Source organism: Pieris napi, chromosome 2 (assembly GCF_905475465.1).
Source record: "Pieris napi chromosome 2, ilPieNapi1.2, whole genome shotgun sequence".
Lineage (NCBI taxonomy): Eukaryota > Metazoa > Arthropoda > Insecta > Lepidoptera > Pieridae > Pieris > Pieris napi.
The window spans coordinates 3,097,065-3,114,846 of NC_062235.1; the positions used below are offsets into that span (position 1 = coordinate 3,097,065).

At 35.6% G+C, this 17,782-nt stretch overlaps 1 protein-coding gene across 12 annotated transcripts in view; it reads right to left on the reverse strand.

Annotated features, from left to right (window-relative positions):
* Positions 1–142: 142 nt before the first annotated feature.
* Positions 143–17,782, reverse strand: part of LOC125056653 (potassium/sodium hyperpolarization-activated cyclic nucleotide-gated channel 2) — a 185,323-nt gene continuing 167,683 nt past the window's right edge. For 9 of the 12 annotated variants that reach the window (XM_047659905.1, XM_047659897.1, XM_047659986.1 and 6 more), the window contains 8 exons: positions 12,053–12,216; positions 11,053–11,195; positions 9,911–10,048; positions 8,738–8,839; positions 8,184–8,333; positions 7,784–8,002; positions 3,792–4,056; positions 143–3,623 (listed from right to left, as the gene is read on the reverse strand). In XM_047659905.1, the coding sequence (XP_047515861.1) occupies positions 2,995–3,623; positions 3,792–4,056; positions 7,784–8,002; positions 8,184–8,333; positions 8,738–8,839; positions 9,911–10,048; positions 11,053–11,195; positions 12,053–12,216 (1,810 nt within the window). In that variant the 3' untranslated portion in view covers positions 143–2,994. The remainder of the gene's footprint in view (positions 3,624–3,791; positions 4,057–7,783; positions 8,003–8,183; positions 8,334–8,737; positions 8,840–9,910; positions 10,049–11,052; positions 11,196–12,052; positions 12,217–17,782) is intronic. The other 3 variants (XM_047659914.1, XM_047659931.1, XM_047659939.1) reach the window with 3 other exon arrangements.

Genomic DNA, 17,782 nt, shown 5'->3' on the forward strand with positions numbered 1-17,782 from the left:
TTATAGTGAAATTTTTATGTAATTGATCCTAAGACAGGCGTGGACAGACCCAAGACCTAGGGCTTATTTTCATTAGAAATTGTAAAAATAAAAAAGAACTCAAAATAGGTGGGTAAACATTTAATAAATTAAAACGACAAGATGATTTTCTTCATTCTTTTAATGCATTTTCTCTAATTTTCTTGACAGCGATGAGCACTTTTGGTGAAAATAGATACCAGAAATCAGTATAATTTAATTATAATAATTATACACTAATCAACAGTCCAGATAAAAAAAATCTCTTTGATTCATATAGTTTTCTCTGTTTTTTAACCAGTAGCTCAACTTTCAATAAAAATAGATCTCTTCTATAAAATTTATATACTTTACAAAAAGCATCAATGTTAGGAAAGTAACAATAAGTAAATGCTTCTGGAAATCGAACAAATTATTTTACTCTTGATATATAGACCGAACGTCACTCTGCTAAAGTCAATAGTATAAATACTTTACAAGTACAAAGTACCAAACGGTGTTATTCGCCAAAACTGAGAACTAGGCTGCATTCATCTACTAGTAAGCTACTGCGTATTGGTTCGTCATTCATTAACTATATTTTGGCTAAAAAGTCAACAATTGCAAAATTATTTTTTACAAATTGTCATGACACTATAAGTATAATTCAACGATCAAACGTGCCAAAGAAACGGCGCCGGCGGCGGTCGGCTCAACGGCTACTCTAGTCTAACCAAAAATATCGTTGCAATCTATTGCTATCAAAATTTCGATAAGCGGTTGCAAAAATATCTAAGAGCTTACTGTAGACGGAAATATATAGCTAATAAAGGCAGAATTAAAGTCTTAGTAAGAAGTGAAAGCATTATCCATGCATTTGAGCTATGTCTTACGCTACGGTGTCGTGTATCGCCGAGCCGGCGTCAAGAGTTATCTCATTACATTCCTTAGACATTCCACAATACTCCGATATCTGAACCGTTATGGTAATGTGCATACTGCGTTTGGAATTACGTGCGGAAACGATTTGTATGAAAGGTCTCGTGATAAGCGTGACTTGTCAGTTTCATACAAATTTTTTCCACAACTGTTTACACTTATGGAATTTTACGGCAGCCCATAATTCCGTATATGCTACATTGCCACCGGATTCTAGTGAACTTATTTTAATATTGCTATATAGGAAAAATTCTACCAACAAAACTCGGCCGCTATAGCTCATACGGAATCAAGTCACTTAGGGAGCGTTCCAGTATTACGTCACGCAATTTTTGGAGATTATTAATCCTATGTCAATGGTTAATGTCAATGTCACATGGGGGAGCCCATGTGACATTGACAATAACGCGTAATTCAATCCCCGCCCCGCATCGTAACGTTTTAACCCCCCCCCCCCCCAAATTCGTTACGTAATACTTGAACGCTATACAGATGTATCTTAAAGAAAATCGTACTGATATTACACATTAGGCAGCATGTCGCAGCCCAGCTGCGCTATCACAACATAATTCGTCCGAATTTGTTACCGCTCGGGCCTACTTAAACCTACGAAATGATCACTATCGTTAATAAATTAATTACCTACAATAAAAATAAGGTACCAAGTGTAGTGTGCATCATTACGCTGTACCGCGCCTCGGTTTAATTGACTGGACCACTGTCCGTATACCTCTATAAAACAATACCGCTAAAGGCTTTTCGTACTTACAATATTTACATAAATTCAAGCGCTACTGATTCCACTCTACTTGGGAAACCAAGAATTCGAACCGGCTACGTGTCGTAACAAAGGAAGCAATGGTGACTTACGGAATCGAAATTGTGCATCGATTTTGAGTGCGCAGGGCCTTTTAAGCTTACTTCTCGTAGACGCGATATGCTAATATGCGACTGGCAAATCACGTGATTGAATTGTCAAAAGTGTCAAAAGGTCATTGACAATCGAAAATACTTTTGTGGGTATTTTAGAGTACAATAAATATTTTATAATAGTCATAAGCCGATCTCCAAGTAACAAATCTATTAGAAATACTAGTTTTAATTTAAACATTTTATTGTGTTTGGTTATGAAGATCGCTTAGTTTTAGGCCTTGCGCACGAAGAAGTTGCTTACACATTTGCTTTTTTTTTATTAATAACGAAAATCATTAGATTATAATTTAATAATAAGCCCTATTATAACTAAAATGTAACCTAATAAATAATATGACCTTAAAATGAAAATTCATTTAAGAGTAGAATAACGGTATGAATATGGTATAAGTGTTAGGTAAAATTGGATATGAAAATAAAATTTTATACAATATAACAGTATTTTATAATAGTTATAACATTGTTCTCATTAGAACTATGTATTGTTACATTATTAATCTATCGTTGTTAGTATGTACCTGTTAGTAATATACCTACAGTTCATTAACTCAGCTGGATTATTTTTGTATTTGAACAATTATTTTTTCACATACACAGATATGGCACAAATAATGCTAAAAGTTTTTGGACAAAAAAGCAAATGTGCCCGCAACTACACGTCTCTAAGATCAAACGTTAAAAGTAATAATAAATATTTAACAACTTCAATATAATCTCCGTTATCGTCTGTATCGGGAACGATAAACTCCGTCCACAGACGTCCCTCGACCGTCAACAATGGTCGACGCTAACAAAGCATAAAATAGTGATATCTTTACATTTCAGTCTAGTCTATATAATTTTCTTTTTAGTGGCAAGGTATCTCTATAAGACTCGATAGTTTCAATATATAACAGTATCTATACAATCGGAATACGTCGTATTCGTCACAGCGTCAATGATATAAAATTTAACCTAAATAACACAGGAGAATTAAGTATAAGATCACAAAATGAGATTCGGCGGGCGCGTTCGCCCGGCGAAGTCGCAGCTAATACTCGTCTATGCTACTTAGCGGCGTCGCGCGCTCGCTCTAAGCCTAGTATTGCTATCGGGGGGCCGAGCTGCCTACGTCAGCGTGCGGCGTCAGGGGGCGAGCCCCGCGTCCGATTTGTGGAAGGTCGCCGTGCCCGACAGCGTAGCCGGCTGCCCCTGCGCCGAGCTGAAGTCGTGCTCTGACTTGGGTCGAGGCAAAGCTGCCGCTACGCCGAGCCCGGGCAGCGCTACGCCCGCCATACGGCACGACGCGGCCTGCAAAGGCTGCAGCGCCAATCCCAGGGACCGCTCCGACAGCCTCGCCACGCTGTCGTCTGACAGACTCACATGCTCGGCCTCAGCTGCCAGCGCATTGACGACAGCGTTTATCGTGTTCCCTTCCGACGTCGTGTCGTCTTCCCGATGCGCCACGAGGTTAGGGTTCTTGCCGATCTTGTTCAATCTCTCCGCGGCGACGCTCTCCATCGTGCGTCGCATCAGGGGATATTGGTCTAACACTGCGTTAAAGTGGTCCACGGATAATGAAAATAGATTGCAGTAAGTCTCGGCGCGGACGGAAGCGACTCTTCTAGCGTTCGTCAGTAGACAGATCTCTCCGAAGTAGGACCCGTCCGAGAGACTGGTCGCCACTTCGCCGTTTGCCATGACGATGTCTACTATTCCTTCTTGTATAAAATACATCTTATTCCCGATAGTTCCTTCTTTTATGATAATATCACCTGAAATTAGATTTTATATTAGCATTTAATAATTTACTAAAGCTAGCATTAGCATCTTTTAAAAGAAAGAGATAAGACAATCAAGAAAAACTGGTTAATAAGTTGATGTCTCTTCTTGGCCTTCAAGTAGCTTCGATGCCATAAAGCAACAACATATGTTTTCCTTACCAGGCTGGAAGACTTCATATCGCAACTTCGTGACAACATCCGACACAAAGTTGGAATCTGCATTAGCGAAGAAAGGCACCGATGCAACGAGCGATCGACAGTTGTAGTTGATGACATCCTCCCGTAGTTTTTCGCTCAGTTCGCCCAAAATCAGTTCCTCATCAAAGAACTTGCCTTGGTACCGATGCTCGAAGTACTCAGTGATGCGCTGGCGCATTTCCCGAGGCAACTTGCGGTACGCCATGTACTCTTCTACTTGTTTCACCTGGAAGTAAATTTAGGAACGTAAAATATTTGTATGCTTTATTTTTACTTAGACGTTTCTCAATCCTTATATTCTTTCTCCCTTTGTGATTCTAATATACACAGTAGACAATTGTCTTACTGTAGACTAGATAAATAGTTATTGTAACTGTCCCTTAGTGCTTCTTGTAAAAATATTAGACCAGTCATTATAGACATTCGAAATCGAAAATTTCATAATTAAAGTTTTCAAACTTCGGTCAAGTGAATGGTACATTGGGACGACAATAAATCTCATTTTGCAACCTTGTCCGCAGTCCGGAACATTGTTAAAATTGCAATTAAATTAATTTTTGCTGTATGGTCGTGAAAAAAATTCCAAAAGTTCTGCAAACTTGGGGAAGTTTTCGATATAATATTTCATATCACGTATAAAATTTGCAACCAACCTAAGTGTACGGAACATTTTTTGTTATTTATTTTATTTTCGATATATCTGTCAAATTTGCAGAACTTTTGGAACGTTTTCCTTCAGTTTAATAAAGAAAAACATTAATTTTTAATAACAAAAAATGTTCCGTACACTTAGGTTGGTTGCAAATTTTATACGTGATATGAAATATTATATCGAAAACTTCCCCAAGTTTGCAGAACTTTTGGAATTTTTTTCACGACCAAAACTTATTTTTAACAATGTTCCGGACCGCAGAGCAGGTTGCAAAATTTTATAGTTTGTTTTAATACCACTCCCGACCTTACATCAAAATTTGAAAACTTTTGGAATTATTATGAATTAATTGTCTTGACTGACTGGACTATATGTGCAAAGAACGAAAAAGCTGACCGATTAATGTTTACAAGAAAATCGGAATACGTGTATGTTATGCGTCAACTATCTACAAAATAAGTGATATGAAATATGACAGTGATGTTAGTCCTAACATGTAAAATCGTGATATACAAACTGTTATGAACACTTGTTATTTTATGTACATGTTAAACGTAAACGTACTTTAAACTTAAAGCTATAATGAATGAAATCATTGTCTTCGAAGTTTCGTAACTAAATGGAAAATGGGACAGACTGTTCTGTATCGGTTTTTGTAATGGTCAATTTATAAATATGTAATTCTTTAATAACTTGCCTAATATAAAAGTGTGAACTCCTTAAGCAATACATTGTGTTAAAACACTGAGGGTGTTTGGTATGCACATAAACACTGCACAAAAACCACAAATAAGTAATGTCTGAGTTTGAATGTAATTTCATATATGCGATTAATATATTCTTTTTTTAAATTAAACGTCTATAAACCAAAGGCATATAAAATGTAACAGATACAGAAATGTCGTCTACGAAACTTCAAACGTAGAACGTAAACGATACAACTCATGCTTAACACACCGTGCTCACAGCAGAGTTATTTTATGCAGTATTAGTTTGGTTCCTTTAAACTACGCCCAATGTAATCGGTTATTGACTTCCACCGAAACAAAAGCTAGCGACAGGCGTGACCCACTAATGCTAATCGAATTAAACCACGTGACCAAGCGTGGGCTTCCGGATTTTGTGTTTAGCGAGTCATGCCTAAGACAAATTTTTGTCTGAAGCCCTGAGTACTAAGTGCGAGATACAACGAGTGATCGCAACAACAGTGACCCACAAACATTCACTTGGTACTCACGTCTAGTCTCTGAAACAGGCATGATTTATTAGTCTCATTCACATACATGGGGCGTTCATACAAAAAAGACATAAGTGTTCATAACAGCTTTTACAACCGTTGGCTTCTCTTCAGTGTCATAGTATAACGTATCAATCTTGTTTATGAAAAAAGTGCATATTAAAAAATACTACTACATTTTTCTGTCTCTTCTAAAACCGTTAACAATGGGAACTTTAAAATACTTAGGGTCGATTCGACCAAACAAGAGTAAATCTTAATCTAAGAATAAATCGTCAGTTAATCGAGAGTAAATCAATTTTACGTTTTACCAACTACAAATTCTAAGAATAGTGGGCTTATTCGGGAATTGCTACTATACCGCCGTTTCGCACGGAATAACAGCTATTCCTAGAATAATTTAATGGCGTCAGTCAGTCCAATCAGCTGATTTCTGTCATTTCATAAATATGTATTCTGTGTTTTAATTTCAAGTCAACGCAACGCACTAAATTAATAGTCTAGCATTGTATAATGTAACGTTTAAACAATTTATTATTTATTTATTTGTTTTTAGATTTTTTATTTTCTATAATATTAGAATGAAATTCAACTGGGCTCAACAGAAGTTCCTTTTTAGACGAAAGCCTCAAACAAGCAAGAAATAAAAACTTTACTTTGCTTTTGTTAGGAGTACACTGGAATATGCATGCACTGTTTGGTCCCCAACCTACAAGAAATACATTGAAGCAATAGAGAACATTCAAATAAAGTTTCTTAAGTTTTTAAGTTTTAAGGATTTCCGAAAGTACAGTAGCTATATAGATTCCTGCAAGTACTTTGGTATTGAATCATTGGAATGTCGACGTAAACAATATGACCTTATATTTTTACACGCTATTTGCAATGGTTTAATTGACTGTCCTGACTTATTGCCGCTTTTACTTTTTCACGCCCCTTCTTCACACAATACAAGGCAAACGCAACTATTTAAAATTCCTCGGTTTAATTCAAACTATTTGCGTAACTCAGCCATGCATCGTATACCTTCAGATTATAATAGGAATTACCAGCAAATAGAAATATTTAATGTATCTAAAAAATGTTTAAGAAATGATATAAAAAATCTAGTATCTTTTATTAGATAGAATGGCTTTGTTATTCCTTCTTTATAATAAATGTGTTGTAATGAACTGTGAATCGTAGAATTTAGAATTTACATACATACATATATTCTTTGTAATTTTTTTGTTTTTTTTGTATTTGTATAGGTGTAACTGTGTTTTGTGTATGTTTAAATGTGTATTCCATTTTTGGCTCTTGTGTATAGTGTAATTTTTTGAATATTGTATAGTACTTGTAAGTAGCTGTAGGAATACCATTAAGCAAATAAACAAATAAATAAATAAATAAAAAAGGTTTCATTATACAATGCCAGACTATTAATTTAGTGCGTTGCGTTGACTTGAAATTAAAACACAGAATACATATTTATGAAATGACAGAAATCAGCTGATTGGACTGACTGACGCCATTAAATTATTCTAGGAATAGCTGTTATTCCGTGCGAAACGGCGGTATAGTAGCAATTCCCGAATAAGCCGACTATTCTTAGAATTTGTAGTTGGTAAAACGTAAAATTGATTTACTCTCGATTAACTGACGATTTATTCTAAGATTAAGATTTACTCTTGTTTGGTCGAATCGACCCTAAGATATTTATTCAGTGCGCGGCATTGGTGACAGTGCACAGAATATCTCAATATTAATAATTATTTTTCTTTTAATGTTACTCTTATAAAAATCAGCGGAGTGCCGCAGAAAAATTAAAATCCACAATCGCAATCATATTTTGTAAGTGAAAATTCTATTTAACTAAATAAGGTGTGAAATAAAGCACCAAGGGTGACATGGAAAAATGTCATTTACGAACTTGTGGCACGCAATTGCGTTGAATCAACTATTGGTGAATGATCTTGATTTTCTTAATGATAAAGAAGAACTCTCTACTTAACTACGATCTGAAATATTTACTGTGTTCCTACGTAGTCATAGTTTAACTTAAGTTATGGTAAAAATGCGTACCTTTTCTCGATATTGTCTACGCGAAGAGTCAAGACTTTGAATGAGGTTGGTTGCGTGACCCAGAAATAGGGCGTAGCAGGTAGCACCAGAGATCATGGAGAGCATCGTCAGCCACATGTCCGTTAAGGACTGGGGGGGAAAGCGGCCATACCCGATGCATAGCATGTGGGACATTGCTTTGAACAACGCCCACGAGTATTGCTCTAGCCAAAAGGCCTCCTGAAATTTAACAGATGCTTTATTAATTTCACAGAATGAATTTGGTTGTGTTCTTGTACATGTCTGTTAACCTTTTATTTCGCACCAGAAGTGAAAAGGTATGTCCTGAAAAATCCGATACACAAACTACTTAATCGTTTAGATAGTCTGTAGTGTAATAGTTTCTATAGATCGTACGCACCTGTAATTCGTTTATTGCCACCCATGAGTTAGGTGGAAATCCTTGGAGCATAGGCACAAGAAATTGTAGACAGCCAGACCAGTGGCCGATAAGTAACATCATGCAGATCAGGTTGAATATCCGCATGAATACCGATGCCATGTTGAGGAACTGCGGGTTAGAGAAGTGAGGATTATAATCAAATATAAGAGAGCCATGCCTCTAAAGGAAGCCGTGCGGACTGCGCGCGACAAGGACGCTCGAGGTCAAGCATCGCGATGATCATCTACCGATGAGTTCGTACACAGTGAAAGATAAGTATGAACGCGTGAGGCGGTTGTTGAGCGAGCATGCTGGGGGGCAGAGCGGACAGGTCGCGGGCCGCCGCCGCCGAGCGACTCGCGAGCTGTCCGCTGGCCACCTCCGCCCGCGGGCCGCCGGCGGGACGAGGGAACAGAAACGCCAACGAAAGAGAGGAAGCCAAGCGAACGCAGCGGTGTAAGGACGCCGGCACGCCGGCAGCATGCTAAGCGGGCGAACGAGCACATGCGCGCCGGCTCGCGCCGACCCTTTACCTTAAATATCAGATTGCTTTTCGTGTCACCCTTCTTTTTGGCAACGTCGGAGCTGAGCCGTCCCCTGCGTTCCGTGCGCTTTTTTTGTAGATTCTGCAAGATCTAGAAAAGAAGCGAGAAACACGAGATAGTAGGAAGAGAGGCAGGCGCCCGGGTGAGCGCGTTCGTCGGGGTGCGGGGCGGAGGGGCGTGCGAGGCGGACTACGACACCGAGACGGGAGGGCTAGGCCCCTACGCTAGCAGATAGGAACGCGCCGCATGCTGCACCTGCGAGATGAAGTCGCGCGAGCCGCCCTCGGGGACGCCGGGATCGTCGCTCGGCTGCGGCCCGGGGCTCATCTGCACACAACAGCGTCACTGCGGCCTGCCACGTCACAGAACTACCCTCCCCGTCCTCCACTTCTCACTGACTCTCGCGTAATGGACCGCAGCCCGTGCTGTCTACCCTACCCTACTCTAAGTGCACCGTGCGCTTGTTCTTTTATTTTGCTGCCCTTTATTATGTTAAATTATGGGCCAATTATATTTTAATAAAGTTAGGGAATTTGGGGTGATTTAGTTTATTGAAAAAATGTGTATTGTTATATTTTCTAATATGAAAGCACAAATGGTTTTTGATGTTATTTATTGCATTAGCGGAATGCTTTAGCTTTGAAAAAGCAGCAACATAATATGAACGTTGGGCAAATAATATTACAGTATTCTGTGATCGTGGGACGGTTCGGGTCAGAGGCTCGGTCAAGAGACGCGGCGCGGGCGAGCGGTACCGGTGTACAGAGTCGGTAGAGTTAACGAGAGCGTGCTGAGGCAGAAGAAGCTTGCAGAAAGGCAGTAGAGAAGTGCAGAGCGGGACGTGGGGCTCACATACAGTGGGGGTGGGAGAATGGTATAATACAGGATTACAACACACTTCCATTTAGACGTTATTAGGTTCACTACAGCTAGAACATTTTAGATTAAGATTAGATTATCATGGTATTCATTATTAAAAAATTAATCATATGCACACAATTCGCCAATCACATTTCACAAAGGATCAATTATTAATCCAATATTATAAATTAATCGGTGTTAGATTTATGTTAGTTGATGTGAGCGTAATGTGTTAGAGCAGTGTTAGTGAAAATTATAGGAAATGAGTAAAACTGTAGGCTTAAAGAGACGATAGCTTACATAGACTTCCTCCCATTGAGATACATATCGGACCAGTCTTGACAATCGAAGAAGTCGCACCAAAGATAGAAGTTTCGCTAACCGTAGTATCCTTAGGGCACGGCCGGCGTGAAGAATTTGAAAGCTTTCACTAAAATCCTGTGAACACAACCCAGTAAATGTTAAAAGACTGAACCTCTGTTGGGGTCCTCGGCTGGTATCAGTCAGTTACCAACAAAGCACCTGAAATCTTCCTAATACATAGTTTAATACAAAGTGTAAATCATGCAATTAGTTTACATGAATAATTATCAGGCCAAAGAAAAGTGCCAAGCAAAAACTGTACATTAAATTGCTAAACTTGAAGTTTTCTTGAAAATTTGAATTGAATTAGTAAAAGCTTAGTAAATATGTGAAAGAGATAAAGATAAAATGCTTTACATAAATCTGATTTATTAGGCTTTAATAATATGTAAAAAAAGGCGCTAGATTATTTAGTTTGTTGTTTCGTATTCACTAATGTGTTAGTAATCACTTAATAATAGTCATTACAATTTGGTCGTGTTGCATATTACAATATTTATCGTAAATTTGTGAAAATATAAGTGATAAATTAAAAAACATGCTGCAGAAATGATAAATAGGAATATTGTACGATTTGAAAAACATCATAGATATTGAGAACAAAAAAGCATTGAAAGTAATGCATTAGTAATAATCAATACAGTAGAGTGCAAATTTTGAAGATACCAGTAAAGAATGTGCACAAAGATTAAATGTGCAAGTTAAAGATATCAGAAATTAACCTACAGATTATGGGCTCAAAAGCGAAGAAGAGTGAAAAAGTTGTGGATAAAAAATTGGAAAACGTGCAAATAGAGAAGAGGTTTATAATTTAAACAATAGTTTTGGAGAAGAAACTAATCCGGTGCAACCAAACCTTCCAAGGTTCCAAAGAACCGTTACAAGTATGACATAAAACACGACGCGTTGCACGTTCTCGTGGCAGTTGCGTTTATATTGACAATGATAAAAATAACAAGTAAAAAATAAAAACAAACATTTGCTAAAAACAATATACACCCAAGCTGAAACAGAATATCAACAACATAAAAGATAGTTTAATACTATAATAATAGGAACACGGCCAAATTGCAACGTACGTTTACCTGATTGAAGATCAAGAATATATAATCTAGTGGTATACTAGAGATGAGGTCCAGGAAGAACCACGTCCTTAAATAGTGCTTCGCTATTAACTTGGGATCTAATATCACTTGTTCTGCATTGTCTTGCTGCATTATTCCTGAAAAATTATGTCACAACCAATAAGCGTAATCTCTGTATACGAAACCATCATGTACTATAAAATATTTTAGAATTTTAATGCAATGCAAAAACTTGATATTTTCATGATTTATGGCTTAGAAGTTGTACAATGACTTTGACTATTAAAACTGATAGCGTTAATTATTTGTATGTGTAGACAAAAGCATTAAATGTGTAGGTAATACTTTATCTTGTTTATCTATAAGTAAGGATTATGATCGATATTTCTTGGTCTTTGTCTTCATAGGTCTTCGATCAAATAAGAAACCTCATATTCTATTCTAACATTATCAAGAGCTCTGTATGTAAGATGGAAATTATACGCTGCATTATTTAGTATATAATGGACGGCTTTTGAAGTTTCGCTCACTGGTTTATCTCGGAAACCATTTTAGATATTAATAATATTATCTTGACCGGCTTCTTGAAACGAATAGACTCGCGTCTTCCCATAATTCAGCACTTACTTTGAATAATACAAACGGAAAGAATTTGCAATTTTTTCATATTTATTATTTTAACTTCTCGTCAATCAACATATATTTTATGGAACGTAAAATACATATAAAAATAAAATGTTATTATGGATTACAAAGTTTCCTAAATTACGTAATTATGAATATAATATGTAATAATTTTGAACCGATACTTATAATATTTCACTTGGTTTATACAACTTATACTTCTCCTGTTCCTACTTCTACTGGCCTCCTTGACAATTGGCAATGGCATTGTATTTACAAATAATTTAAATTTAATGACACTTTGATATGCTTTAATGTTTTGAGCCAATAAAGATAACGTACCATTTAATGAGAGTACTAAAAATCTTACCTGTTCTAAAATTAACAACGATATCTATAAGGAATATAGTGTCGGATAAACAATTGAAAGCTATCCACCGCGTGCTGAGGTCGTCGTTGAAGAAGGAAATGGCAACAGGCAGAATGATCAGGTTGGCCACCAGCAACAGCAGCATGCAGAGGTCCCAGTAAAATCTGAAAAACGAGATAGAACCGTTACCAAGACTATACAACATCACGGCTGAGAATCGTGACGTATCTTTTGATACAAATTGAATGAATGTCGTCTTAAACAAATTGTATCAAAATGAACCAAACGTAGTTATATTAGTGTACCAAAAAGAGTTTACTCGTACTCGTATATTATGAGCTTTCAAAATCCTTTCTCCTCTTGCAGTAGAAAATATATAATAATTCAAGGACGGACGGAGGACGGCTTGCCTTAGACCAAAAAGTCGATGGCGTGTGTCGTGTTAAATTGACAAATAAGATACAGAAATTTGAGGCCCAACCCTCAAAATGATGAAGGTTGTTTATTTTATTTTTAAATATTGAGGCTATCAGCTTTTCAACTCAATAATTGTTTAAACTAATTTGAAAGGACCATTTCAATTTTCCTTATTGTCAATCAAACTATTAACCAAATTCTGTAATACAGGAAATGTATCGGTAAAACGATTGAGCTAAAGATCTTGTTTCATTGTAATTGTCTTACAAGATTGGTGACATCTAGTACAATTATCCAATATAGCCGATTGCGTTGAATACGAGGTGATCTCATCTATCTTTCGCACCTGAACAATGTTTCCAGTTCGCTAACAAGTACAAGGCAAAGTTGCCTTACTTACTTATATCAGATTCTGTAGTATAATACAGTAGTAAAGATCCATTGAAATTTTACATATCTTAATATGTATAAATTACGTGTCACGTGGTTTGTCCGCTATGGACTCCTAAACTACCAAACCGATTTCAATCAAATTTGCACACCTTGTGTAGTTTGATCCAACTTAAAAGAAAGGATAGCTTACATCTCAATTTATACCCGCAATATTATTTTATTGCAAATTATTTGTTTATTATTTGATAGTCACAATCCTAACAGATGGCGCTGTGTTAAAAGTACCAACGTTTCACATAAGCTACAATTTATTGGCATAACCACCAAAAAAGCATGGTGGTCCCCATAACTGGTGTTCTCCTACCGTTTCCCTTGAATAGTTTACTTCTATGTAATATAACAAAAACCTTAGCCACAGCAACGCCTGGCCGAGTCTGCTAGTAACATATATGTTAGCAAAGAAGAAATTGTTTTGTGCGATTATAATTTTGTACGAAAGAACGGATCGTGTGTATGTGATTGGACTAGAAACGCTTATGACTAATCACATACAAATGTTACCGGTCTTTCGCTTTATTAATCACCTCTAATCATTTTCCGCCATGTATACGTAACAGTATAAACTTGATTAAAATGCTGTTTTTAATGGATTCATATTGAGGACATTCTTACGGCTTTTTTTATATAAATAGTACTTCTATATTTTCTTGATGGATGAAAAAGTAAGCCGTTATTAGATGATCTTGCAGCGCTGCCCCTGATCGACCCTCTGAGAATTCTAACGTCGATAAAGAGATTTATAAATACAACCGGGCTTTGATCTCAGGATTTACGGGTGCAATAAACGCTAACTAGCCGTTGAATGTTGCAATTTTTTGGCTTAAAGTGTTTTATAGATATGGAAAAGGTGTGTGGTTACGGTGAGTATTTGGCGGAATAGATCGATACGACCTGGGCCTTTACTAAACTATAAAGATAAAAATACAATGCCACAATAACTAAACTGTTTATAAAGGTTTTTATTGCTTTGTATAAACCAATTTGAATAAGGCTTTTTGTACTTCAATTTATTATAATAGGAAATAAAAGGCTTTTTTACTGTTTTTTATTATCCGAGAATTTCTATTGAATATATGTTCAACTGTTTGGAATTAGGATAAAAAAAACAGTCACATTTGGTTTTTGAAGTTATTGAAGTTATACTTCTTTAGGCGCGTTATGAAAAATTTATTAGAGTGAAATTTTACGATTTGCGCGCACCGTGACTCAAAACTAACAGAATGAAGTTGCCCACGGAAGATGCTACGGCAATGGACATAATTTAAAAGAACATTAGAATAATAATAGAATTTATGTTACACTTAATATAAGAGAATAATAATAAATATTTATTTATTTAATTTTTAAATGTAAACTGTACTTTATTGACTATAATAACTCCTTTTTCAGTCTTTGATTATTTAATTGTAATTAATTATTTGCATGCATTCAAAAACTATTTTTAATAATGCCAAAGAAGTATAACTTCTTACGCGCGTACATAAATACACGCACCCTTTTTTATATCACTTCGAAAAGCACAATAATTTTTTGTTCTGCTTAAACTATTATACAAAGAAGGAAAAAGAAGGGATGAAGAGGATAATATGTTCACCACTAATTTAACTTTATTTATTAATGCATAATAACTAAAATTAATAATACGACTGCAAACAAAGTTCCAAAATGGTACGCTAAACAGTTTTAATTTTGATTCATTATAATTAATGTACAAGCTTTGTATTTTAAATTGTGTAATCAGCGCGCGAAATGTAATTAAAAAATCCACCGTCAGACTGTAAAATGCAGAATTAAGGAAGTGCCACTTGTCGTTTAAGAGTTCTGAAACTACTTAGCGATAATAAACTTAGGATACTTTCGGGTACTTTTTAAAGTCTAATCTTAATCTTTTCCTTGTTGTATTATATACCTTTAACTTTAGGGGGTGTTCAAGCATTACGTCACGCAATTTTTGAAGATAATTGACACCCCCCCCCATGTAACGCGCCGTAACGTTTTTCTGTACCCAAGTATATTAAAACGTTTCGTGACCACCTAGTGACTCCTTATACCTAAAAGTTACCATTATGTGGTATAAAGTACTGGAAAGTCGAAAATAACATTAACAATAACGTGTAATTCAATCCACGCCAAAAATCGCAACGTTGTACAAGAGGACCAAAAATTCGTTATATAATACTTGAACGCTCCCTAATAGACAATACTTCATTACCTGTTCAATTATCACAATAATTTATCGTAAATTTGTATGTATATATTCGCCTCCTATACAGAAGCATTATCATGGGGTCTACTGTCCCTCATGTTATCTTAAAATTGTTATTAATATTTGAAGAATTTGTTAAGCTTAATAAATAATTATCCTGATATGATCTGTTAAAGTGGGGAAGGATTTGTAAAACAGAGTTTTTAATATTTAAAGAAAAAGCTTTATAACCGGATTAAAGTTATGTATTATTATAAATTTACAACTATTTAACATAATTTTAAATTTATCCGACGTTTCGCGTGCTTTACAGCGTGCGTGGTCACGGTGACTTAAATTATGTTAAATAGTTGAATTTAAAATTATGTTAAATGGTTGTAAATTTATAATAATACATAACTTTAATCCGGTCAAAAAGTTTTTTCTTTAAATATGTAAAGATTATGTCAATCAAAGACAATACTAGAGTTCTTAATAGTTTTACCTAAAAAATTAGTTGATTTCGAAAGTCAGGTTCTTAAAAACTCTATTTAGAAACACGGCTCCACTTAAGGCAAAGAAGTCAAACAAATCAATGCCTAAGTACGCTAAGCTAATTAGAACGAACGATACTCTTAAATCACCGTTAAGTGCGGCGTTAAGCTATAGTCAACAACGTAAGCTGATTTAAAGCATCGGGCAATTCACGATCAAGACTTTAGAAACAGGTCTGAAAATGGCTTACATTACGTGAAAGAGTAGGTGATTATAGCTAAATTATGGCTTAACAGTGAAATGTTAATACTGGATTTTATAGTCACCGTTTCAGATGATTACCCCCTAATTTATATAAAGTAAGGGTTTAAAAAGATTTTTAAACCGCCACATCATTTGGCCACATGTTTTTATTCGTTTCTGTCAAAAATACTTATCTAAATAGTTCTCGTTACATTCATACATATTCCAAGAATGTATAGGTTAAAACGGAAGTGATAGTACATAAATCCTATTGTTTATATATCAGCGACTTTGTTGTCCTTTATTCCTTCTCAAGGTTAAAAATCAGCAGATTTTTTCAAATTCCGTCTGAAAAATGCAGCCTAGGAGATCCGCCACCACTCATTCGGATCTTCGCTATTCTTCGCTTCGAAATATCTAAATTAATTTGATAATTAATTTAATAAAAGCAATGTTAAGTGCCTATCTGATACCTAAAATGTTAATAAAAAAAATTACTAGTAAAATCTAAAATTGGAAGTGTGAATATTTTTATTGTATTTTTAGTTTGTAACATTTTTGTCATGCCACAACCATAATTGTCATGTATTTCAGAATAGATAGCTTGTAACATATACCGTAGATAAAGTTATAAATATGGTGAACTTTTAATAAATAAATAGTGTATTTAAACTAACAGAGGTTCGAGATATAATTTGGCCAAATGTCTTCGTTTCTGTTCAAACTTCATAAAAACTAAATAGATCTCGTTACATTCTTACGTGTTCTAAGAATGTATAGGTTAAAAAGGAAGTTGTAGAACATAAATCCTATTGTTTAACCAGTCTTAATTTAGCTATGACTAGTTAGCTAGCAAAGTATTCCAGTCAGCACACCGCTTGTCGGCAAATCCCGGCAACAAAGATGGCGCCGGCGGCGCTCGCGTTATGTCAAGGGGTCACTGTATTTCATTTCCTCAATCTTTCAATAGATCCCACTTTACATTGAAGCAGAAATACGAGGAACAATGCAAATTTCAGACTCAAGATTTGTATAGACGTCTTGAAATTGTAAAGGTGTGTCAATTATTCTTGAAAATATTACTTGATAAATAATTTAATTTTGTTTTTTCATTTGAGCTAATGTTTGCGGCTAAAATTAAGTTGGCGTACAAAGCTTTTCATTTGAGAGAATCAGAAATATTAATTCGCTGAGACTGTTTGTAAATTGCTTATAGTTGAAGTACATTATCAATATTGGTAGATTTGTGATACAAATAGCGTTGATTAGTGATGCTCCAGTGCACATTTGTGCATCTTGCTGTCAGGAAATGAACTGAATACTAATTGATTAGATCATAACTTGATAATCCCTAATTAATCTCGCAATGACGTTAATGATTTGTAAACACAGTACTATAAACAAATGGAGTAATTAAATTTACGTAATTAATGAATAGGGATGTACTGTAATATTCTATAATATGTGATAGTATCAGGCATTGAGAAATTTTTTGTTAAATGTTAAGTGTAAAAGCCACAACCTACTCGTAATCATATCGTATCATTTAAGTTACAGCAGTTTTTGATTTCCAATAGCTTTGTATATATTTAGGAAAGCTAAAAAGTTTAAATGTGTAGTACACCTCGCGTTTCTTACTTTTTCTATATCAATTCAAGGAATTACCGATAGCAGCCCGGGAAGTTCTTTTATAGAACAGGGGGCAGGAGGCTCACCTGATGTTAAGTGATATCGCCACCCATGGACACTCTCAATGCCAGAGGGCTTGCGAGTGTGTAGCCGGCCTTTAATATATCATGTAGTTTAGTAGGTTTTTTGAAACCTTTTCAACATAAGTTTAAATCAGTGTTTCCAAATGTGGGGCCCAATTCGAAAATTCAATTAAATGATTTGTAATTTGAATTTCAGTTTTTCTTTATATGTTTTGAAAATATACT